General features: G+C 44.1%; 1 protein-coding gene and 1 non-coding gene across 5 annotated transcripts in view; one reads left to right on the top strand and one right to left on the bottom strand.

The window, feature by feature from the left end:
* PTPN2 (protein tyrosine phosphatase non-receptor type 2) overlaps nt 1-10,082 on the bottom strand; it is a 67,563-nt gene extending 57,481 nt beyond the window's left edge. For 2 of the 4 annotated variants that reach the window (XR_004970134.1, XM_036323696.1), the window contains exon 1: nt 9,903-10,080. Coding sequence is in view for 3 of the 4 variants with exons in the window: in XM_036323696.1 (XP_036179589.1) it covers nt 9,903-9,971 (69 nt within the window). In the remaining variant the exon portion in view is untranslated. Of the gene's footprint in view, nt 1-9,902 lie in introns of all 4 variants that reach the window. The other 2 variants (XM_036323695.1, XM_036323697.1) reach the window with 2 other exon arrangements.
* Nucleotides 10,083-18,673: 8,591 nt separating this feature from the next.
* LOC118663942 lies at nt 18,674-18,780 on the top strand. The gene has a single exon (XR_004970223.1). It is a non-coding gene; the product is annotated as a U6 spliceosomal RNA (small nuclear RNA).
* The last annotated feature ends 6,811 nt before the right edge of the window (nt 18,781-25,591 follow it).

Below are 25,591 nucleotides of genomic sequence, written 5' to 3'. Positions count from 1 at the left end.
AAAGAAGAAATAAAATAATTCAGTATGAGATTTTTCTGCAGAGGAATGAAAGCAGTTTAAATTAAAGTTACAAATGAGTGACATGAACCAAATGAAACTGATAGAATGAAGAGTATATTAAATCAGATACACTGGATTGTTAAAGAAGAAGAAGACATGAAACTATCACATTTGAAAAAATACCAGAAATCCATAGGTTAAAGTATCTAATCTTAAATCAGCTTCTTGACCAGGACTTCTTTTCATAGGTTATCAACCTCGAAGTCTTTAGGGGCCTATAAAAGCCCTACAGTCACAAGGTAAATTTTGGAGGATTTTATATACATGGACACTTCTCTCTTTCACAGGTTTCATTTTAAAGGTCTCAAAAGGTATTTACAATCTATAACCATTACTATTACTCTACTATAAATAGAACATTAACACTACATTAAATATTTAAAATAGCACTACAAAAAATAATAATAAAATAGCACTATATTCATTCTTAATAGCAGTTTCACACAATGCCTGACAAGATAGAACATCATTCCAAGTAACAACGGAATAGAAAAGTTTAGTATTTTACTCAAAATAGTAGAATCTGAAGTTATAATTTTCAAAATTAGTCTGCTGAATTGTCTTTCTCAACTGCTATGTTTTAAATCATCTAGGCTAAACTGACTTAGCATATGGCTAGTCACTATTATCCAAAGTAATGAAGGGTATTATCAAAAGTCCTAATTTACTAGTTGGTTTAAATATTCTCTGCCCCTAACAGCTTCACCAAAAAGAAATAACGACTTTAATGGAGCATTCAGTGGAACTGCCACAGGGAACAGAGCATAGAGAATCTAGATAGGAATTTCCAGGAGAAACAAATTATATATATACTTATTTGATAAAGTGAAGAGCACACTTACGTTAATTATAATCTTGCTTTTCTAGATCTTATCTGTCCATATTGCTAGTTTACTTTCTGGAAGAGAATGAGCAGAATAAGAGAACAAAGGGAACAGGCAGGGAGACAGGACAGCAGGAGACTGCAAGACAATAATTCTCCAACTGCAAACAGGGAATTCTGTGGACAATAATGATCTGGGAGAAGCAAAAAAACAAACACACACACAAAGTTTGTTGGAGATTCTGTTAAAATCAAGATATTAAACAAGAGGCAAGCCAGAAAGACTAGGGCACAAATGCAACTATCTGAATTTTCTTAATTATAAGTATCAATAACCTACAGGAATGTATGTCAAAGGCAGAACAATATGATTTTTAGTCACACAGTCTCTACTGGGGCACCATTCCCAAGGCTCCTTTCCCTTAAAAGGAGCCTTATCTTTTGAAAAGTCACAGAGATTTAAGAATCTGACAAAAGCTATGGAATCACATAGAAACTAAATAACCAAGCATGCTAACACATGCACGCACACACACTTTAGCACAGTTTCAGGGGACTTGGAAATCCAGTCTTATCCTTGGATCCCAGGTACTATTTTAAAGGCCTCCAGTCCCAAAATGACCCTGCCTTTTATAACACATTCCATTCATTCCTTGCCATCAAAAATTTAAATTCCCTCAGTGCCATTAATCTCAACTAGACCATAAGAAGAAAGCAGTGTAGATGGTCATACTGGCAAATTAGAACAATGCTGAAATGAGAATCACAAGGACTAGATGTGGGTCGAAGCTGTGTCACTAATGCACATAACTTTATGTAAGTCACAACCTTATTCTGAATTGGTGTCTCCTTAGATGTGAATGAGGGAGTTGGAATAAACCAAGTGCTGGTACTTCTAAAGGAGAGCACTATTCTTTTACTTAGTGAATACTTAAGTATCTAGCATGTCAGATAGTGGGGAAACAAAGAAAAATGAGGCAACCCTGAAGGAGCTAGATAGACAGACGGTTATAATAAAACAATGTGACTAATACTCTAATAAAATATAGAGGCCTCAGGAATCAAGGAGGAGGAGCATATAATTTTGCCTAAGGAGACTAGAGTCTAGTCCTGTTTTGTTTTTGTTTTTTTACCCTTCTCCTCTAGAGTCTGGTCTTGAAGATATTTCTCAAATAGATAAGATAGGCACAGAGCATATACAACATGTGCAGATTCCAAAGATGTGAGAAAGTAGGCAATTTTCAAGGAAAGTCAAGGCATTTGATACACGAGACTGCGCAACCATGTAAAAGCACTGAACACTCAGACTAGACAATAGTAGGAGAATATGTAGTAAACATTGCAAGGGAAGTATTTTAGAATAAGATAGCTCTGATTTATAAAATCAATGAAGAACCTGCATAGCATCTGGTAGCAAAAGTAAGTGGGAACTTTGTTCGCTGGAAAGAGGAGGGAGTCTGTTAGAATCCTGGGTGCTCTCCTAAAGGGCCAAGGCACAGACAGGAGCTTGCTCTTGGGAACTGACCCAGAGCTCTAACAGAGGGAAGGAGACTCAGGGCATATGGAAGCCGTAAAGAGAAGATCTGGATGGCATATCTCCAGAGATCTGGGAGGTCAGCTACTGAGGTCCAGGTCCTGAGTAAACATCCCACACTGCCCTCAAGTGCCATCTTCTAGGGTCAAGCACTTCTACTCTTAACAGTACCAGCTGGAGAAAGTGACCTAGCCCCGTCCTCCAAATACTGGCAACACCACCCTGCCAAGCTCAAGTCAGGAATAAAGGACTGTTGGCTGAGGTGTGCTCTTTTACTGAAGAAACTATAGACAGACTCTCAGAGGACCACTGAACTGAGTGGTGTTGGAACAAGGGCCAATCTTTTCCCCTGTCACAGAGTAGGCAGGCACCACCCCCAACAGAAGACTCGTTTGTCAGGGTCTCAGGCAGCGGGCAACTACAGAGCTAGGAGGAGGATGCAACTGCACGCCTCTGGAGGTCCTGTGCCATTCCCAATGGAGGACTGCCTTGATCTGATGATCCTCTTGCTGGCACTAGCTTGCCAAGCACACGTCCACTGGGACATTTGGTGCAACCCTCTCAGAGCCTCCTGTCAGGGTCTCTGACAGTGTGCTACCAAGCTAGAAGGCGGCAAGCAGCTCAGTCCTCTCCCAAGGGCCAACACCACCCCCAACAGAAGGCTGCCTTGATTTGTTCCTCTAAGCCAGTGGTTCTCAACCTTCTGGCCCTTTAAACACAGTTCCTCATGTTGTAACCCAACCATAAAATTATTTTCGTTGCTACTTCATCACTGTAATGTTGCTACCGTTATGAATCGTAATGTAAATATCTGATATGCAGGATGGTCTTAGGCGATCCCTGTGAAAGGGTCATTCGACCGCCAAAGGGGTCGCGGCCCACAGGTTGAGAACCAATGCTCTAAGCCCTGCCAGCACCATCCTGCTGGTGCAGCCTCACAGGGGAAAGGCATCACGACTCACAACTGGGACATTTGGTGCAACCTGCTGGGAGATCTTTGGTCAGGGTCTCTGCCAGTGTGCTCCCCAGCCAAGAGAAGGATAGTCGCTCACTCCTCCCCAGTGGAAGGCTGCCTTGATCTGTTCCTCCAAGTCCTGCAGGGGGGAAGGGAGCAAGGAGCATCCTCAGAGCTGGGAGCTTTGGAATGCAGTTCTGTGGGAGCCTCTAAGATGTGCCTGCAGAGCTAGGTGTGCAGCTTTCTCCTCTCAGGCTGGCCCTGGCCCCTTCCTACTAGGCTCAGATTTGAGAGTGCATCTATCTACTTTAGACCAGGACTTGAGCAGGCGTGGCTACAGAGCTAAAAGGAGAAGTGCAGCTCGCCTCACTGTCGATGCCACTGCCAAGAGAAGGCTGTCTCAATCTGTTTGCCCAAGTCCCGGTGACTCCCGTCCTGTCCTGCCAAGCTTGCTCCTGCAGTGAGGACAGTTGGCTACACCACTCTGAACCTGTGGTGCACTACTCCTGAGAGAGCTAGAGTTGGAGACTCTGGCAGAGAGTGAATGGTATTGCTCTGGAGTAGGGGCCACATTCTCCCCATTAAGTGTCAAACCACACTGCCCCAAATTAAGGACTCACTAGCCCTGTCTGCCCAACCTACCAAATTTGAACCCTATGGAAGGGTCAGCGGCACGTGGCCAGCTTGGGCCCACTCTACAACTTTTCTGCATAAAATTCTAAAGAAAGTCCAAGCAACCTCAAGGGGGAGTGGAGTAGCCAACAGGTGGACACTGACCTCAGGGAGCCTTAATCTTTTACTTATCTGACTCCAGCAAGCCAACCCATCTACACAGATTAGCCCCTCCATACACACTCAGGTCAACTTGATGCACACACAAACAGTAAACAGTGTGGTAGCTCCAGACAGGTAGCCCAAACCAGTTGCACACAACATCTGACAGCGACCTGTACCTGAACCCCAACCAAGTGGACCCAGAACCAACAAAACCAAAAGCTCAACCCAAATAGCCACAAATGTGACACACCCAAAGGAAGATTCCACCAGGCACCAGATGCTGTTGGGAACAACTCCACCTGAGAGGGCAGCCCCTGCACAGCATCTCATACACAGTGATTGAGGTTTATCTTTATAGCCACCCAGCCTGAAGAGTTAACTCCACCCATGAAAGGGCCAGGGCCAACAGCATTCATAAAGTCACAACTACAACAGGGGAGTGTGCACATAACACATTAACATTCCTGGAGCAAGGAACACAGATGATCTGAAAGACTGTGCCACTGAGCCCAACAAGACACCTCGAGACTGCACCTGCACAGCAGCTTGCACACTGTGGTTAGTGTTGAGCCTCAGTCAGCCAGCTTAAGGGTTGATCCCACCCATGAACAGGCCAACAACAATCAAGACTCAACAATAGGAAGGCCCAAATAACCCACACAAGAGACATTCCTAGAGTACCCAGCTCAGGAGATGAAAGACACTGCACCACTGGGTCCTGAAAGACACCTATGACAGCAGGCCACCCCTCCAAGACTGGGAGTCATAGAAGTTCTATCTAATACATAGAAACAAACACAAAGTGACAGCCAGCCAAAATGGGGAAATAAAGAAACAGGCTCAAATGAAAGAACAGGAAGAATCACCAGAAAAAAGAGCTAAATGAAATGGAGGCAAGTAAATTATCAGAAACAGAGCTCAAAGTAATGGTTATAAGGATGTTCAACCGTATGAAAAAGGACATAGAAACCATTAAAAATACTCAGGCAGAAATGAAGAATACCACATATGATATAAAGCACATACTGAAGGCTCAACACAGAAGATTGAACCAGCGATTTGGAAGTTAAGGTAGAAAAACAAAACAAAACACCCAATCAGAAAAAAGAATTAAAAAGAACAAGAACAGTTTAAGGCAGTGGTTCTCAACCTTCCTAATGTCACGACCCTTTAATACAGTTCCTCATGTTTGTGGTGACCCCCAATTTCATTGTTACAAATTGAAAATAATTAAAGCATAATGATTACAAAAACAATATGTAATTATATATGTGTTTTCTGATGGTCTTAGGCGACCCCTTTGAAAGGGTCGTTCGACCCCCAAAAGGGGTCACGACTCACAGGTTGAGAACGCTGGTTTAAGGGAACTTTGGAACGTGAAATGTAATATCTGCAGTATAGGAGTACCAGAAGAAGAAAGTGAACAAGGGATAGAGATTCCATTTGAATAAATGACAGAAAACTTCCCTAACCTGGTGAAAGAAAAAGTTACACAAGTTCAGGAAGCAGAGAGAATTGCAATCAAGATAAACCCAAAGAGACCCATACCAAGACACATCATGATAAAAAAGGCTAAGGTTAAAAGTAAAAAGAGAATCACCCTAACCGGTTTGGCTCAGTGGATAGAGCATCGGCCTAAGGACTTAAGGGTCCCGGGTTTGGTTGCGGACACATCCCCAGTAGAAGGTGTGCAGGAAGCAGCTGATCGATGTTTCTCTCTCATCGATGTTTCTAACTCTCTATCCCTCTCCCTTCCTCTCTGTAAAAAATCAATTAAATATATTAAAAAAAAAAAAGATAAAAAGAGAATCTTAAAGGCAGCAAGGAAGAATTGGTCAGTTACCTACAAGGGAGCTCCCACAAGACTGTCAGCTGATTTCTCAACAGAATCTTTGCAAACCAGAAGAGATTGGCATAAAATATTCGAAGTGATAAACAGCAAGGACTTATAACCAGATTACTCTAGCCAGCAAAGCTATCATTTAGAACATGGGGAACTTTTTTTCTGCCAAGGCCATTTGGATATTTATAACATCATTCTTGGGCCATACAAAATTATCAACTTAAAAATTATCCTAGTTAAAAAAAAAATTAGCCTGCTATATTTGGTCAAACATTTAATTAACTGACCCCTAATGCCTTGGCAGGGCCAGACCAAATGATTTCTCAGGCTTTATACAGCTGTCGGCCAGACCCCAACGCTGATTTTGAACTAAGGATAGAGCTTCCCAGACAAGAAAAAGCAAAAGGAGTTCATCACCACCAAACCAGTTTCACAAGAAATGTTAAAGGGTCTTCTTTAAGAAGAGGGGGGAAAAAATGAAATATGAATAAAATGGCAATAAATACATATCCATCAACAATTACTTTAAATGCAAATGGATTAAATGCTCCGATCAAAAGATTTATAGCCCAGCCGGCATGGCTCAGTGGTTGAGCATCGACCTATGAACCAGAAGGTCACGGTTTGATTCCCAGTCAGGGCACATGTCCGGGTTGTGGGCTTGATCCCCAGTGATCTCCCTCATCACTGATGTTTCTATCTGTCTCTCCCTCTCCCTTCCTCTCTGAAGTAAATAAAAATATATATTTTAAAAAAAAGATTTATGAAGGCTGGGCAGGAGTGGCTCAGTTGGTTAAACATCACTTCTGTGCACTAAAGGTTGCGGGTTCAATCCCCAGTTAGGGCATGTACAGAAGGCAACCAATCAATGTTTCTCTCTCCTCTCCTCCTCTGTACTCTTCTCTCTCCCTTCCTCTCTAAGCACGTCCTCAGATGAGGATTAAAAAAAAATACACACACACACTCTAGAGACCTGGTGCATGAATTCGTGCACAGGTGGGGTCCCTCGGCCTGGCTGGAGATTGGGTGGGGGGGGCTGGCCAGCCTTGGGGAGGGACCATGGGAGGTTGGTTGGCCCCAGGAGGTTGGCCGGTCGCAGGAGGTTGACTGTGAGAGCACACTGACCACCAGGGGGCAGCTCCTGCGTTCAGCATCTGCCCCCTGGTGGTCAGGGCGCATCATAGCAACCGGTCGTTCAGTTGTTAGGTCGTTTAGGCTTTTATATATATATATATAGAATATATATATATATACACACACACACACTAGTGGCCTGGTGCATGGATTCATGCACATTGAAAGGAAATTAATTAGAAGAAATATTTTAATATCATTATTCGTGTCTTGCTAATGAAAAGAAAATAGAATTCTACTGAGTCTCTTATCTACCTACTCCAGCATTTCTGAGAGGATCAAATGAGATGAGGCATGGGAAAACACTTCACAAATATTTGGTTAACTGTAAAATGTTTGCACCCGGCTATAAAGCAAGTCAGGTTCCTGGGCTGAAGAAACTCCAAGGATGCTAGTCACTAGGGAGAGGAAGCCAGGCATTGCTACATGACATCATTACCTGGTTCCCACAGCGACCCTTTCCAGGCTGGGTTGGGCTGTGGGCTGCATTTTGCGCCATGGGGTCTCGGCAGCGTTAGCTACAATTTGGTGGGGTGTTGCTCTGGGGTGGTGGCGGGGCCTGTGTCCCATTGGGGGAAGCCAAGTGTAGTTTTGTTGGCACCAGGTCTGTAGTGCCGTTTATTTTTATTATTATTATTTTTTTAAATGTATTTTATTGATTTTTTACAGAGAAGAAGGGAGAGTGATAGAGAGTCAGAAACATCGATGAGAGAGAAACATCGATGAGCTGCCTCCTGCACACCCCACAACTGGGGATATGCCCGCAACCAAGGTACATGCCCTTGACCAGAATCGAACCTGGGACCCTTCCCAGTAACCTAAAGGACACCTAGGCAGGAGTCCATAGAAGGGCTTCCTGAATTCCTTGAAATGAAATGTGAAATTTTTAGTGCATTTTTCTGATGAGAGGGATTATAATTTTCACTGAATTTTGATATGTACACATATCAAACTGCTTAACCAAAATGTTAAGCTGAATTAACTTGTCACATTCACCTTTCTCTTCTCAAATCTGTACTCTGATGTATGACTAGCAACTTGGAGACAGCAGTCTCTGCTAAAATAAATGTAACTGGAAAAGACACAGCTGGCAGACTCTCACAGATTCCTACCAGAATGTGCATTTAAAATTTTCTATATTTGGAAAAGTCCTTTAAAGTTAGTGCCCTATCTTAACATATCCTATACCCATGTGAATTAAAATATTTATTACACTTCCTGCTATTGTGTTCAAGAGAAAAATGTTACATTCTGAGCATAATGACAACGAAAACATTTTTTACTGTCATCTAATTAAATGGAATGGGGAAAAACCCAGGACCATCAAGATTTACAGGAAAGCTTTTTTTCTTCTTTTACTGCACACCAAGTGAACCAACCAGTAGGAACAGCATCTAACTCACACTCAATTCAATCTTGGGAATAATATGATAATAATTAAACAGATGAGAATAGGCAATTAGGTCATTTTAAAAGAAAAAAAGTTGTATTTGAATTAAAAGGTTCTCTAGTTGAGCTAAAGAAGCTAGTCAGGAGCTCAACTACTGTATGTGAATCCATTTACAAGAGTTCCAGAACAGCCAAGATTATCCTATGGTGTCAAGAAATCAAAATAGTGGTAGCCTATTGGGTGGAGCAGGGCGCAAGACAGTTCCTTCTGGGTGATGGAAAGGTCATTTACTATTATTTTTTTTGGAAAGGTTATTTTGACTTGAGTGGTGCTTGCACAGGCGTATACATTTATGAGACAAGCTTAACCACATACATAAGATTTTATTGTTAATGTAAAGAAAACTGAAGAGGGTGACACCCTTGCAGTGGTTCTCAACCTTCTGGCCCTTTAAATAGTTCCTCATGTTGTGACCCAACCATAAAGTTATTTTCGTTGCTACTTCATAACTGTAATGTTGCTACTGTTATGAATCGTCATGTAAATATCTGATATGCAGGATGGTCTTAGGCGACCCCTGTGAAAGGGTCGTTCGACCGCCAGGTTGAGAACCGCTGGATACAACCGAAGCCCAGCCTCCTTCCGGGAACCTCTGCGGAGGTCGCTCGCTCCACACGCTGCGGTATGGGGCTCTGAGACCACTCGGACGGCTGATCGCCAGGAGCGCTCCCCACCACTACGGTTCAGTCACTCCCAAGGCGAGAGGCCCAGGCACCACGCACACAACCAGGCAAGGAAGCGGGCGTCCCGGCCGGCCTCGGCCCCCGCGGCCACACGACACCTGGGCAGCGGGAAAGGTAACTGGGAACAGAACGAGGCGCCGGGCAAGAGGCGGCGAAGCCTGATCCGAAACAGCAGCAGCATCCGCTCCCCGCTGCGAGCTCCCAGAGCCCGGGGGTCTCCCCTCATTTCATCCCCCCCCCCAAACCCCCATCCCGGCCCTTCCCACAGTTACGGCGGCCTCTCGGACGCCCGCCCCATACCCATCACCACCGGCCTCACGGTTCCCCGCATCCCCACCCGACCCCAGGACCGAGAAACACGCCCGCGCGTGCCACAAGACGCCGCTGTGGTGCCGCCTTCTAGAATTAACTCTGCGCTTGCGCTTCCGATAAACATCCCCCGCCCTCCCCAACACACACCTCACTTAAAGTCTTTTTTTCAAAAGGGAACAGAGACTCGGTCGGCGCAGGCGCAGCCCTGACGCGGCCCGCGCGCCACCACTTCCGCCCTGAGCGGGAGGCGGGGGACGCGGGAGGGAGCCGGCGGGCGCGAGCCTGGGTCCACGGAGGTGTACAGCGCCTGCTGCGCGAGCCATTGACTCACCAAGTACAACTGCTGCCAGCGATTTTGAGCATCCAACTCCTCAAACTCTCGCTCGATCGTGGCAGACATGGCCGCTGGAGCGAGCTAGCGCGAGCGGAGCTGTGCCGGCGGAGAGGCTCAGGCCCCCGCTCGATCCCGGGAGAGTGCTGGCGCTGTGGCGCATGCGCGCTCCGCGCTCCGCCCCGCCCCCACGCCAAGCCCGACCGGCTGCGGGGAAAGTACCTGGAGCGTCAGACGTCAGCGCGCCGAGTATCGCGTCGCTGAGACTGGTGGCTGCGGGGCGGGACTCCTGGGACTCACAGGGGAGGCGTGGTCGGGGGGGGGGTGCTAGGTGAAGAGGGTGGAGCCAAGGAGACCCACCCAGAGGTTGCTCTCCCGGGTCCTGGGGGGTGGCCCACATCCTGGACTCGCTAGAAATGACCCCAGGAAGGAGGTGTAGTACCGCGGGGTTCGCGTGAATGGAGCAGGCCAAGGAAGTGCCGTAAGACCCCTTCGTTCTTGCTTTCCCGTTGTTTTATTTTAAACATCACCTAGATCACTTTAGAGGCTTGTGTCCAACTTTGGAAAGAACTTCCTCAGCCCTCGTGGAGAATATTCATCAGCCCAGATGCCAGCTCTGTAACTAAAGCCTCAGGGTATTGTGACAAATCACTATAGCACGAGGAGTGGCCACATCTCTCGGAACTAGGGAGAACACAGATTGTGTCATGCAATTTAAAAATTAGTGTTACCTGTAGGTAAACTTGTGTGGTTATATTGTTTTATCTCTATAAGAAATGTGAAGAGTTTTTAAAAATTCAACTAAGTAAATTTGAAAATCAAATTGGCTTTTTAAAAAAAGTTTTTACCGATTTCAGAGAGAGAGAAACATGAATGATGAGAAACATCCTGCACGCCCCGACTGGGGGTGGGGGGTGGGGGGGCATGTGCCCTGACTGGGAATTGAATCGTGACCTGGTTCATAAACCGAAGCACAACCACTGAGCAACACCAGCCAGGTTAAATTGGCTTTATTAAACAATTAATTGCCCCATCTAGCAATTAGTAGGGAGGTCCGAGGGGTAGGTACAAAATGGAGGGGTTTTTTTAGAAAGGGAAGTGGGGCAAGGGACCTATTAACAAAGAAAAGAAAGGATTATCTTCACACCAGGACTTCTTTTTCTAGAGCTAAGGAAGACCAGGGGTTTTTATCATGCAAATCCCCTCTTCTTTGGAAGTGGGGGTCGGGTGTTTGGAGAGGGCCCACTTGACAGATTATTTCTTTGATACTGATCAGAAAAATTCCAGAAATGTTGATTATGTTTCTGGTAGAGGTTGAGACAGCAATTAGGTAAGGTTTTAAATCTGGATTTGGTATTTTGGGTTTTGGCACAAGTGATACAATTTTGTTGAAATTTATTTTTCAATTACAGTTTACATTTGATATTTTGTTTCAGTTTCAGTTGTACAGCATAGTGAATAGACAGTTATATCCTTTACAAAGTGACCCCCTCTCCCCCTGATAAGTCTCCTACCCACCTGACCCATACATAGTAACTCCCTTATTGACTACAGTCCCTATGCTGTATTTCACATCCCCATGACTATTTTGTAACTACCAATTTGTACTTCTTAATCCCTTCACCTTTTTCACCCATCCCCTCACCGCCTCCTTCCATCTGGCAACCATCAACTTGTTCTCTGTTGAATTTTGTTTGATAAATTTTATATTTTAAACAAGCCAAATCTCACCCTGGCGGGTAGCTCAGTTGGTTAGAGCGGTGTCCTGATATGCCAAGATTGTGGGGTCTGTGGTAGGCAGTCAGACATGAGCAGAGCAAGAACGATGGGCTAGGTACTGAAGGTCATCAGGATGGAAAGCCTTAGAAGCCTAGCAAAGGACAAAATGTAGCCCTAGCTGGTTTGGCTCAGTGGATAGAGCATTGGTCTGCGGACTGAAGGGTCTCGGGTTTGATTTTGGTCAAGGACACATGCCAGGGTTGCGGGTTCAGTCCCCAGTGGGAGTGTGCAGATGGCAGCCAATCAATGATTCTCATCATTGATGTTTCTATCTCTCTCTCCATCTCCCTTCCTCTCTGAAATCAATAAAAAAAATTTTAAAGATAAAATAAAATAGGACTGTCAGTTACCCCCCAAAAAAGGACAAAATGAGGGGTGGAACCTTGCCTCCAGGGTGATCTTTCCTCCCCTAGCATATGGTCATGGGGTTTGGACCCCCCCTCTCCCCCCCATCCCCGACCTTTCCTCCCTAGAAATAATGTTTAGACTTAGTTGTACTTCAGCTCTAGGCCCAGAAGAGCAACAAAACCAGCCACAGCTGACCTCAGGACCAGCTACATTGAATAAGAACCCCCTTCCTTGGTGACCATGAATCCATCAGTGGAGACCTAGACCCTAAATTGACACACTTGGAAAGTTACTGAATATTCTATTGAAATGTTATCTTGAGACCTGCCCTAAAATCTCCACCTTAAAACCCTTAGAACCTTGGACCCAGGGCCATTCCCTTCCCTTTTCTTCTCCCCACCCCCAGGCACTTTACCATTAGCTTCCTCACTCCCTAACTCCAAGAGTCCTTCCTTTACTTTTCTTTACCACTATAACTTGTTTGTTAAGCTCATGTCTTCTAGGAATTACTTTTTCTACCTCTGTGGTTAATCAAATAAATGTTCTATTATAGTTTGGGTCTTGGCTCTGAATTCTTTCCTAGCCAGAACCCAAGTACTGAAGTTGCTGAACCCAAGTCCAGTGTGACCCCACCAGTCTAACACTTGGTGCCATTCCTGAAGCTTAAAACAGTTTGATCTCCAATCAGGGCATATACAAGAATCAACCAAAGAATGCATAAGTAAATGGAATAACAAATCAATCTCTCTCTCTCTCTCTCTTTCTCTCTCCCTTGCTTTAAAAATCAATCAAATAATAAAAACAAGCTCAATCTCACTCCCACCACAAGACTCATTGCAGTGGCTCCTTTAGCCCCTCACCTCATTATCCTCAAAAAACACAATAAATTTTTTTTCCTTAATTTTATTTATTTATTTTAGAGACGAGAGAGAGGAAAAGGAGAAAGAAACATGGATTTGTTGTTCCACTTATGGATGCAGTCATTGGTTGCTGCTTGTATGTGCCCTGACTGGGGATCAAACCCCCAACCTTGGTGTATTGTAATGATGCTCTAACCAACTAAGCTACCCTGCCAGGGCCAATACTTTTTTCTTTAACAAATTAAAGTTTTAGGCCCTGCCTGGGTAGCTCAGTTGCTTAGAGCATTGTCTCAATATGCCAAGGTTTTGGGGTTCAACCCCCAGCCAGAGCAATACAAGAATGAACCAATGAATACATAAATAAGTAGAACAGCAAATCTATGCTTCTCTCTCCCTTCCTCTCTCTAAAATTAATAAATATATATATTTTTTAATTTAGTTCCTGGGTTGCACTAGTGTGAACAAAAAGGGTTCTGTGTAGCAAATCACAGGGTGACCTGTTCATAAAATTCCTAAATAAGCAGGTCACGGTGGGTAGTCACCTCCCAGACCTTTAAAAAGGTTTATCTTTGCCTTCACCAAGCCCTGTCCATTGTTCTTGTGCATCTAGATTAACACAGAAAAGCCAGAGTACGTAATCCTCTTTTTTCAGACCCCTCACAGGCATAACCAACCACTGTAGGGGAGAAACAAACTTTCCTCTCCCCTCCAGGTTTTTCTGTCTGGCCTAATAAGTAAACATAAGATAGATTAGCAAGAGGAAATAACCAAATTTAATGCATATGTATGGGGATCCCACATACATGACAGAGTCAGACTCCCACATTTATGAGAGGTTTAGAGAAAGAAAGGGGGATCTAGGTATATAAGACATTCTGTGCTAGGGATGAGATAATGCACCTGAGGGTTTCACAGGGTCATTGCAGAATAAAAATAAGAGCAGATGTTTATTAAATAAGGTTTGCCTGCTATTGAGGTGGGTCTGTGGTAGGCCCATGAACAGAGCAAGAATGAAAGGCCAGGTACATAAAGTTACAGGTGGAAAGCCTTGGGTGCCTGGCAGTGTGCAAAGCTGGATAAATAAGGACCTCACCTCCAGGTCTTCCCCCAGCATATCACTGGTCACGAGGTTTGGACCCCCTGACCTTTCCTTCCTAGAAATAACATCTAGGCCCCAGTTGTATTTCAGTGCCAAGCCCAGAAAAGCAAAAAAACCAGACAAGTGAGGCCTTGGCTGACATCAGGACCAGCTGCATTGATTAACAACAGCCTGCCCTGGCATCGACCAATCAGTGGAGACCACAACACCTGGAAAGCTGATGAATATTCTCTACTGGGATCCTCCTCTGGTCTCTCCCCTAAAATCCCAAGCTTTGAAAGCGCTTAAGGCCGAAACCGGGTTGGCTCAGTGGATAGAGCGTCAGCCTGCGGACTGAAAGGTCCCGGGTTTGATTTCGGTCAGGGGCATGTACCTGGGTTGAGGGCACATCCCCAGTGGGGGATGTGCAGGAGGCAGCTGATCGATGTTTCTCTCTCATCGATGTTTCTGGCTCTCTATCTCTCTCCCTTCCTCTCTGTAAAAAATCAATAAAATATATTAAAAAAAAAAAAAAAAAGCACTTACGATAGAGAACCCAGTATACACTTCTTCCTAAGGTCATACCTCTGCCTTTCCCCTCCACCCTCCACTTCCCCACACCAGGCACATTACTTCCTGAGCCCATTTCTTCTACCACTCACTTCTACGTCTGTGAATTTTTATTTTATTTTATTTTTTTTACATAAAGAGGAAGAGAGAAAGAGAAAGTGAGACTTCTATGTGAAAGTGAGGCTTCTATCTGCCACCTCCTGCACGCCCCCATCCAAGGATTGAGCCCAAACCTGCACATGTGCCCTGACCTGGAATCAAACCAGCAACTTTGGTGCACAGGACAATACCCAACCAACTGAGCCATGGGACTTTCTAAATAAACTTTCTCTTATGGTTTGAGTCTTGGCTCTGAATTCTTTCCAATCACGAACTCAGGTACCAAGGTTGCCTGGCAGAGGTTCATTCTGACCCCAATGGTATAATACCTGGTGCCATTCTTGCCAAGTCAAAAAGGTTATCCCTGATAATCTCTTACTGGCAGGATCCCTAATTCAAGTCTTCTAGGTAGTTAAAGAGAGAGGCAGAAGTTTCTCTTGAGCCTGAAGCTAAAATTGCCTTTAGCTCAAAAAGACTGCATACCACTGAGGCACATCTTAGGGCACTCATTGTGAACGCCCACACCACTCTCAAGGGAGCACCTAATCTTGTTAACATGTAATCTTCCTTAGGTTCCCTCTATGAATCCAAATGTATAAAAGAAACTGCAGAATTGTCATTCTTAGAGTATTTGAGATCTTGCTTTCTGGCATGTCATCAGTTTGGTTCAGATAAACTCATAAAAATTCTCTACAGGTCTGGATGTTTCTGACATCAACACTAGCCATATTTTAAATACTCAACGGCCACATGGTGGTTAATGTATGGGAGCACACACATTTCTATCATTTAAGTTCTGTGGTACAGAACTGCCTGAGAGGATTAAAATACTGGGGAGAAAACATGTCCCTCTACATGTAAAATAATGAAAACACTGATCAGAAAAAAGCAAAACAAAACAGTAAGGCAGCCCTGGCTGGGTAGCTCAGTTGTTTAGAGCATCTTCCTGATATGCCAACGGCACATACTAGAATCAACGAATGAATCTTTAAATAAGTGGTACAACAAATCAATGCCTCTCTCTATTTCTCTATTTCTCTCCCTTCCTCTCTAAAATCAGTAAATTAAAAAATATTGAAAACAAACAAACAGTAAGGCATATGAAAAATAGAAGAAACTGTAGTGACAGAAGAGTAAGCAGTCAATTAGTCTTTCTACTTAAATAGTATTGTCAGTGTAAGAAACATTCAAATCTGTAAAGAATTTTTGTAACTTTAATACTTAAGCCAAACTGTTGACCATTGTTGAAAAGCAAAATTTCAATGCATTGAGATAATGTTCTAGAGCAGCAGTTCTCAACCTGTGGATCGCGACCCCTTTGGTGGCTAAACGACCCTTTCACAGGGGTCGCCTAATACCATCCTGCATATCAGATATTTACATTACGATTCATAACAGTAGCAACATTACAGTCATGAAGTAGCAACGAAAATAACTTTATGGTTGGGTCACAACATGAGGAACTGTATTTAAAGGGCCAGAAGGTTGAGAACCACTGTTCTAGAGAATGGCAGTTTTGTATCTTATTTTATACTAGAGACTCAGTGCACAAAAATTTGTGCACTCGGGGGGGGATCCCTCAGGCCGGCCTGTGCCCTCTCGCAGTCTGGGACCCCTCAGGGGATGACCACCTGCTGGCTTAGGCCCACTCCCCGGGATTGGGCCTAAGATAGCAATCAGACATCCCTCTGGAAGCCCGGGAGCCCTCGGGGGATGTCCACTTGCCAGCAGGGAGCAGGCCTAAGCTGCATCGGACATCCTTAGCACTGCTGAGGAGGCGGGAGAGGCTCCCAACACCACCGCTGTACTGGCAGCCATCAGCCTGGCTTGTGGCTGAGCAAAGCTCCCCCTGTGGGAGCGCACTGACTACCAGGGAGCAGCTCCTGCATTGAGCGTCTGCCCCCTGGTGGTCAGTGTGTGTCATAGTGACCAGTCATTCCCAGTTGTCCTGCTGTTAGGATCAGTTTGCATATTACCCTTTTATTATATAGGATAGAGGCCTGGTGCATGGGTGGGGGCCGGCTGGTTTGCCCTGAAGGGTGTCCCGGATCAGGGTGGGGGTCCCGCTGGGGTGCTTGGCCAGCCTGGGTGAGGGGCTGATGGGTGTTTGCAGGTTGGTCACACCCCCTTCAGGGTGGGGGTCCCCAGTGGGGTGCCTGGCCAGCCTGTGTGAGGGGCTGATGGCTGTGTGCAGCTGGTCACACCCCCTTCAGGGTCGGGGTTCCCATTGGGGTGCCTGGCCAGCCTGGGTTAGGGGCTGATGGCTGTTTGCAGGCTGGCCACACCCACTTTAGGGTGGGGGGTCCCCACTGGGGTGCCTGGCCAGCCTGGGTGAGGGGCTGAGGGCCATTTTCAGGCTAGCCAAGCCCCCGCCGGCGACGGAAGCTCCCAGCCTCTCCTTTTTTTCTTTCTTTTTTTTTTATTCTGGGATTTATTTATCTTCTATAATTGAAACTTTGTAGCCTTGAGAGGAGCTCAGAGCCGGCCAGGGCGGGAGGGTGGGAAAGCCTCCTGCTCGCTCCAGCTCTGAGGCCATGGCCGGCTGAAAGCAGGTATCTGGAGTTTATTTACCTTCTATAATTGAAACTTTGTTGCATTGAGTGGAGCTCAGAGCCGCCGCGGCAGGAAGTTGGCTTCCTCCATCATTGGGGCAACCAAGCCTCCTGCTTGCTCCAGCTCCGTGGCTGCCGGCCGCCATCTTGGATGGGTTAATTTGCATATAGTCGCTCTGATTGGTTGGTGGGCGTGGCTTAATGCATAGCTAAGGTACAGTCAATTTGCATGTTTGTCTTTTATTAGTGTAGCTATTACAATCAAAAGAGAAGACTTATGTGGGTTATATGAAATTCATTGGTGATAGATTAGGGATAAGGGAGAAAGCAAAGTGGGGAAACTTTTGGGATTCGATGAAAAGTAAATTGATACATCTTTTACATAGGTAGGTATAGGACAATTAATAGTCAACAATTGATATGATAAAAATAACAGTGAGTGGTTTTGTAGTCTCTGCTCTGGTACATTGGTTGTGCCCTGAGGAGTCTGGAAAGAGGGAAGTTACCCTGATATGCCAAAGGTATATTATCACAGATACACACGACAATAGACAGGCTTAGTTAAAGTAAAGGATGGCTTTTGTCAGGGAAGATTCTAGTCTAGGACATGACTATCTGCCATAAACTGCTTTAGGTTAAAAGTTTTAAATTCTGACCATCCTTTGTGGTTACTTTAGGTCTCTGAGTTTGCAAGGCCACGACACAGACCTTTCCTGAGCTTGTCAGGTTAGCATGTGGCCCCTTTTAATCCACGATATAATTTAAGAATAAAGCAAGTCCTTCAATAGTGCTTCAAAGAACTTATATACATAGCCCTTGGACACAGGAATAGGGTGGTGAAGAGCTGGGGGGTTGGGTAATGATCAAATAATTGAAAGGTCACCTAGGAACTGACCTTTAGGCCACTTCACACCAACATTCCATTTCTCTTAGACCACATTCCACTTGCTAAGACCATTATCTTTCCCCTCTGGACCATCCCAGGATTCGAACCTGCCCAGAGAATTATCTGCCCAGAAAAATCCCACATAGAGTCCTTTAAAATCTCTGACTCTCTGTCCCTGGGTGCTGGCGCCATTGTGGGGCTCAGCCCATCTGGTTTTCCAGATGACCTAATAAATTTAAATCCCTTACCACTTTGGCCTCTTGCGTTCCTCCTTCAGTGGCCCTAAGGTAGGGGCTGGGATGAGGGGGGTAGAGGGGAGGAAATGGGGGACATCTGTAGTACTATCAACAATAAAAATATATATATATTTAAAGAGTAATGTTTTGCCAGGCCCTGGTGGCTTAGTGGTTGAGCACTGACCTAAGAACCAGGAGGCCACAGTTCGATTCCAAGTCAGGCCACATGCCCAGGTTACAGGCTCAATCCCCAGTATGAGGTGTGCAGGAAGCAGCTGATCAATGATTCTCTCTCATCATTGATGTTTCTATCTCTCTCTCCCTCTTCCTTACTCTCTGAAATCAATAAAAAATATATATTTAGTGCTCGCTTCGGCAGCACATATACTAAAATTGGAACGATACAGAGAAGATTAGCATGGCCCCTGCGCAAGGATGACACGCAAATTCGTGAAGCGTTCCATATTAAAAAAAAAAAAAAATATATATATATATATATAAGTTTCAGTTTCATTTTTTAAATTGGTAATAGTTTACTTTTAAAATTTACACAAAATAAAATGACACAACATTAATATTTGTTCATTCCAGGTAGTAGCTACCTGGGTATTTGTCTTAGAACCATTTTTTCTTTTTTGGCATTAGTTACGTGTTTACTATTGTAAAATACACATACCAAAATTTATCATTTTACTGTATACAATTCAGTGGGATGCAATGTTATGCAACCATCACCATTATTTTTAGGGCTTTTGTATTTTTTATCACCCTGAATGAAAACATCATAGCTTAAATTATTTTTAAAAATAAACAAATTATGTTAATAAATTATTTTTAAAAACTAAAACTGGAACAGAGTTTTTCTTTAAGGATGTTCATAGTGCAGCAAACACAATTTTGCAATGCTCAGTAAAGTGAAGTGGACAGAGACACCACAGTGTGGCGCCCACAAACACCTTTACTATCTGAATCACAATGACTGAAATCTGAGCCCCTGAATGAGTTCCCTCTTCTCCCCTCACCTGGCTACTCCACTCATCCTTCAGGTCTCAATTTAGACATTGTTTCTTCCAGGAATGCTTTCCTATTCCTTAGGACTGACTCACATTTCCCCCCTTTTGCTGTCAATAGTACAATGGCTACCTCCGTAGCATCTACTACTTTATTATAATTTCCTGCTTGTTCCTCTCACCTCCTGGATTGTCAGCTCCTTGAGGACAGGGTCTGTGTGGATTCTATCTTTTATTTTGTTGTTAAAGTTTTTTAAAATATATTTTTATTGATTTCAGAGAGAGGAAGGGAGAGGGAGAGAGAGAAAGAAACATCAATGAGAGAGAATCACTGATCAGCTGCCTCCTGCACACCCCCCTACTGGGGATCGAGCTTGCAACCTGGGCACGTGTCCCTGACCAGAAATGAACCCAGGACCCTTTAGTCCGTGGGCCGACGTTCTATTCACTGAGCCAAACCAGCTAGGGCTTTTTTTTTTTTAAACATGAATTCAGCTCTTTAACTACAATAGTGAATTCATTTATTTTATTTTATTTTCTTAAATATATTTTATTGATTTTTTACAGAGAGGAAGGGAGAGAGAGAGTTAGAAACATCGATGAGAGAGAAACATCGATCAGCCGCCTCCTGCACACCTCCTACTGGGGATGTGCCCGCAACCCAGGTACATGCCCTTGACCGGAATCGAACCTGGGACCCTTCAGTCCGCAGGCCGACGCTCTATCCACTGAGCCAAACCGGTTTCGGCCCAGCTAGGGCTTTAAGATTTTTTTTTTAATTGATGTTGAGAGAGAAAGGAAGGGAGAGGGGGAGAGAGAGAGAAACATTGATGGGAAAGCAGAACATCAACCTGGGCATGTGCCCTGCCCATGAATCCAACCGGCAACTCTTCAGGGCATGAGATGATGCCCAACCAACTGAGCCACAATGGGCAGGCCATGGAGTCCATCTTTACGGCTTCCACCCAGCACAACTCCCAGCCCCGAGCACTCCCTTCGCACATTTTCGCTGAATTGCATCGATTCTTGGTCCAGAAAGGGTACTACAGCGGGAATCTGTGCTGGCAGAGGGCAGAATGAGGGTACTGAATGCCTGGAGATGCCAATAGGAAGTATTCAAGACAACGGCCTACTAGAAATCATACTACTTTATGCTGATTATCATGAAAAGAAAGTAAACTCACTAACTTTTTTTTTTAACTCACTAACTTTTAATTTAAAAATAAAATAGCTGATTTCTAGGCTTCAATTTTATCTTCACGGTTCCATTTCAATATCCCATTACAATTTATTTAATCAGTCCTCTATTGTTTCCAACTTTTTACTACGATAAATAACAGCCCAATAAAGAGCTTTGATGTATGTTGCCAAATTTCCCTCTAGAGGAGCTTTACTATTCTCTTCCAGGTAGCAGTGCACTCTGTGTGACTGAAGCACTTTAGCCTGGAAATACAAATTTGCCAAGAAAAACCAGGACTGCCTTTCGGGTGTGCAATGGCCTAGACCAGTAGTCAGCAAAGTGCGGCTCGTGAGCCACATGCGGCTCTTTGGCCCCTTGAGTGTGGCTCTTCCTAAGCCTTAGGAGTACCCTAATTAAGTTAATAACAATGTACCTACCTATACAGTTTAAGTTTAAAAAAATTGGCTCTCAAAAGAAATTTCAATCGTTGTACTGTTGATATTTGGCTCTGTTGACTAATGAGTTTGCCGACCACTGGCCTAGACCAGTGGTTCTCAACCTTGGCTGCATATTAGAATCACCTGGGAATCTTTTTAAAATCCTGATTTCTGGGCCTCATCCCCCGGAAATTCTGTTTCTTTGTTACTAATGTTGTGGCCCCACCCCATAACAAAGAAACAGAATTTCTGGAGGATGAGGCCCAAGAATCAGGATTTTAAAAAGATTCCCAGGTGATTCTAATGTGCAGCCAAGGTTGAGAACCACTGGCTTAGACAGATGCACACTACTTGTTTTAACACAAATATATACATAATTTGTTTTAAGTGTATATTACAAAATTCATAGGCCTGTGTGATTATATGAATTTACTGGTAAAGATTTAGAATAATCGATAGAGAAGAGGTATTTCCATATTTATTTATCACTCAATCAGTGCTTGTAAAGATTCTTTGCGGTGTCCAGGCACCAACTCTTCCTGTTCTGGCTAATGTCATTGCTCCCATTTTGAGAAGTAGCTCACGTGGTCATTGCTGTCACTGCCATGGCTCCGCCACCTGTTTGTGATGATACAATGGAGATCTTCTTGCCTCTGCAGCCTTCTGGAACCATTTCTGTGATGTTGCTGCATCATCGCTAAGGAGTCTGGTCTGCCCCCTGCCGTGAACACTGGCTTCCACGAACTCTCTCCAAGTTGTTTCTCTGTTTCGCTGCTGTGGCCACCAGGACAACCAGAGAGTGCAGGAAGATGCAAATAAAGGGTAATGTTTCTGATTATGGTGAAGGCACCCTTTGGAATTTTATGACAGAACAACAACCTCTAGCCATGTCTTTCCTTGACCTCTTTTACCCTATAATCTGCACTCTTAGAATGTGATCTCTCTCATTGTTGACCCCACACTGTATTCTCTACCCTACCACCAGCTAGGGTGAGGGTGGGGAGGGAGGCAAAAAACCCATGGCTGAAAGATAAGCTGATCCCAAAGGACTTAAGACTGACCAGGGAAAGCAAGATATCATCACATTCATTGCAGGCAAGAGAGGACATCAATTGGGAGGTCATGCAGGCTTTCAGAGGAAGATGGCATGGAAATTGCAGAAGGGCTGAGGTTACCACTTTGTTTACCAGAGCTAGGGAATGGGGTAAGTGACACCTGCTGCCAGAGCTGCTGCCCTCAGGTGCTGTTGACTGCAGGCAGGGTCCAACCCAGATGGGCCATATGGACTATCAGCAACTCAGAGCCCTGAACTTCTCATGTGCGCAAGGTAATTGAGAGTCACCACAACCAGCGCGTAAGCACCACTGTTGTGACACAATCTCTTGAGATTCTATGAAAGAAACACTGTACAAGTAAGGACTTGTGATCTACTCCTGGCCCTCCTGGAACTGCCTTGGTCATGACACCCCAGAGCTATCCCATGGACAGAGAGTCCTCAGCCTACCTTCCTCCCCACCCTTCTAACCTGGGCTAGCTCGTGGGAAAGGGGATAGAATATCAGAGAGTGCCCGAAGGAGAGAAATGGGTTCCGAGATTGTGAGGGACCTGGTTTGTGACTAGATGCCCACGTGGATGGCCCGGCCTCAGGGGGAGACAGAAAGTGTTAAGGACACAGTGGGCTTTTAGTCACAGATCTGGAGGTAAAGGTAGAACTGAGACTCCCAATCACAGTGATAACTGAATGATGTCTTTTGCAGTATATTCACAGCCTGAGGATTATTTTTATTGCTACCATTGGTGGTGAGTCTAACATCAGTATTGAGCAAATGTGGAAAGCCAGGGGCACCCCATTGCTCTGTTTAGCCAGATTGTTGGCAAATGTAGAGGAATGGCTTATAAATAAAGAAGGGGAAGTATGGGAACATACAGTTCTCACCAACTAAAAATAACTTTTAATGCTTATTTTTTTAGTGGTTCTCTTTCAGCTATAAATTTACTTCATAGGCTATTGGATCTTTTACTCTCCTTAGCTAAGCTCTGAGACTAACTTTTGTTAAAGTGGTGTTGCAAAGAAAGCTATGTTTTCATAGAGCCTGCCAAAATAGATAAGAATGATTAAAAAAACACACCACAGCCCTAATCGGTTTGGCTCAGTGGATAGAGCATCGGCCTGCGGACTCAAGGGTCCCAGGTTCAATTCCGGTCAAGGGCATGTACCTTGGTTGTGGGCACATACCAGTAGGGAGTGTGCAGGAGGCAGTTGATCAATGTTTCTCTCTCATTGATGTTTCTAACTCTCTATCCCTCTCCCTTCCTCTCTGTAGAAAATCAATAAAATATGTTAAAAAAACAAACAAAAAAACACACACACACAACAGTTCCAGGAAATATGTAATGACTTTTTTAAAACCAAGAATTCAGAATCTGAATTTGTGAAAATGCTGTATTGATGCTCCCCAATAGAGGTTTTGGACCTTTTAAAGCAAAAGTAAGAGTTTAATTAACAAAATATGTGGTTTAAAGGACTGTTTGTGGGGTTGTTAGAATTTTTAAAACTAGTTTTTCACCTTTTACAGGCCAGTAAGAACTATTCCTTATTTTTGGAGAACAAAATAATAGTTTCTTCATTACACAGATTTTAAACTTGGTGAAAGTTTTAGTCTTTAACCTGTTCTTTTTTATTTTAATTTTAAATTTTTTAATTGATTTTAGAGAGAAAGTAAGGGAGAGAAACATTGATAGGCTTCCTCCTCCATGCCCTCTACTGAGGATAGATTGAGCCCACAACCTGGACATGTGTCCCTACCAGGAATCAAACCAGAAACCTTTGGTGCACAGGATGATGTCCAACCAACTGAGCCACACAGGCCAGGGCTAACCTGTGTTCTTTAGGATCTAGCATCAGCTTTTATTTTTTTTAAATATATTTTATTGATTTTTTACAGAGAAGAAGGGAGAGGGATAGAGAGTTAGAAGCATCAATGAGAGAGATCGATCAGCTGCCTCCTGCACCCCCCCCAATGGGGATGTGCCCGAACCAAGGTACATGCCCCTGACTGGAATCGAACCTGGGACCCTTGAGTCCGCAGACCCACGCTCTGAGCCAAACCGGTTTGGCTAGCATCAGCTTTTAAATGAAGACTTTATGTAAGCAGTTCTGCCCTTCTGATTTTTCTCCCATGCAAGAAACAAAAAATAAAAAAAAAGAAAGGGAGGGAAGCAAGAAGGAAAGAAGAAAGGGAGAGAGAGAGAGAAAGAGAAGGAAGGGAAGAAGAGGGGAGAAAGGGAGGGTGGGAGGGGGAAATGAAAGAAAGAAAGAAAAGATCCAGGAACTTCTGGATTCATAGTTAATGAACCATTGGTCTAAGGACATGCATTTTGTGTCTGAAGGACATTACCAGCAGATGATCCCTTCAACCTTAATTCTCAGCAGTGTCCCCTTGCAAGACTCCTTGTATTTCCCTCTCATCTACACAAGGGTTTGGGGGGACAGAAGTTGATGAGAATTATTTTGGAATGCTGACTTGTCTCATTCAGACAATTTTTCCGGAGCAAAGTATTTTCGGAACATTTACTGGCAGCGTAACATAGATGATATCAGAGAAGTAATTCCCGCATTGCTGAGCTGCTTAATTCCCCAGTTAAACACCGATCTGACGTCAACAGCCTCATAGCCAGGAGGACTGCCAAAATCATGCTGCACTTAAAAAGGCTTCCCACTGCTCCAGGAATGCCACTTTTCACTAATATTATTTTCTAATAATGTTGTTCTTTTTCCTAATCAACATTTGATTTGTTTTAGGTATATAGACTTAAACATACTTTATTTGGTTGAAGAGATTTGAAAAATTTTAACCAAAATTTAAATTTTTCTATGATTGAGCCTTATCCTCTCACTATATCAATGCCAGTGAAAAGACCTGAGGTTGTGCTTTTTGCATGTTTGTTATATCTTTGTCCAAGGAATATGTTACGTAAAAATATGGAAGAATTGGGAATGTTGGCATTTTGTAGGAATGCATATTCCCTGCCCACAGAAAGACATCTAAAAATAAGACAGCTGCCCTGGCCGGTTTGACTCACTGGATAGAGCATCGGCCTGGGGACTGAAGAGTCCCAGGTTCGATTCCGATCAAGGGCATGTACCTTGGTTGCAGGCACATCCCCAGTAGCGGGTGTGCAGGAGGCAGCTGATCAATGCTTCTCTCTCATCAATATTTCTTTTTTTTTTTTTTTAAATATATTTTATTGATTTTTTACAGAGAGGAAGGGAGAGAGATAGAGAGTTAGAAACATCGATGAGAGAGAAACATCGATCAGCTGCCTCCTGCACATCTCCTACTGGGGATATGCCCGCAACCCAGGCACATGCCCTTGACCGGAATCGAACCTGGGACCTTTCAGTCCGCAGGCCGACGCTCTATCCACTGAGCCAAACCGGTTTCGGCTCTCATCAATATTTCTAACTCTCTGTCCCTCTCCCTTCCTCTCTGTAAAAAATCAATAAAATATATTTAAAAAATAAATAAATAAAATAAAATAAAAATAAGACAGCTAATCTTAAACATTTAAAAATTGATTTTAGAGGGGTGGGGGGAGTGAGAGAGAGAGAGAGAGAGAGAGACATCAATGTGAGAGAGAAACATTGATCAGT

This window comes from Myotis myotis, unplaced genomic scaffold (genome assembly GCF_014108235.1).
Source record: "Myotis myotis isolate mMyoMyo1 unplaced genomic scaffold, mMyoMyo1.p scaffold_m19_p_9, whole genome shotgun sequence".
NCBI lineage: Eukaryota > Metazoa > Chordata > Mammalia > Chiroptera > Vespertilionidae > Myotis > Myotis myotis.
The sequence above is the reverse complement of the archived record's forward strand: the minus strand, read 5'-3'. Positions and strand labels throughout refer to the sequence as shown.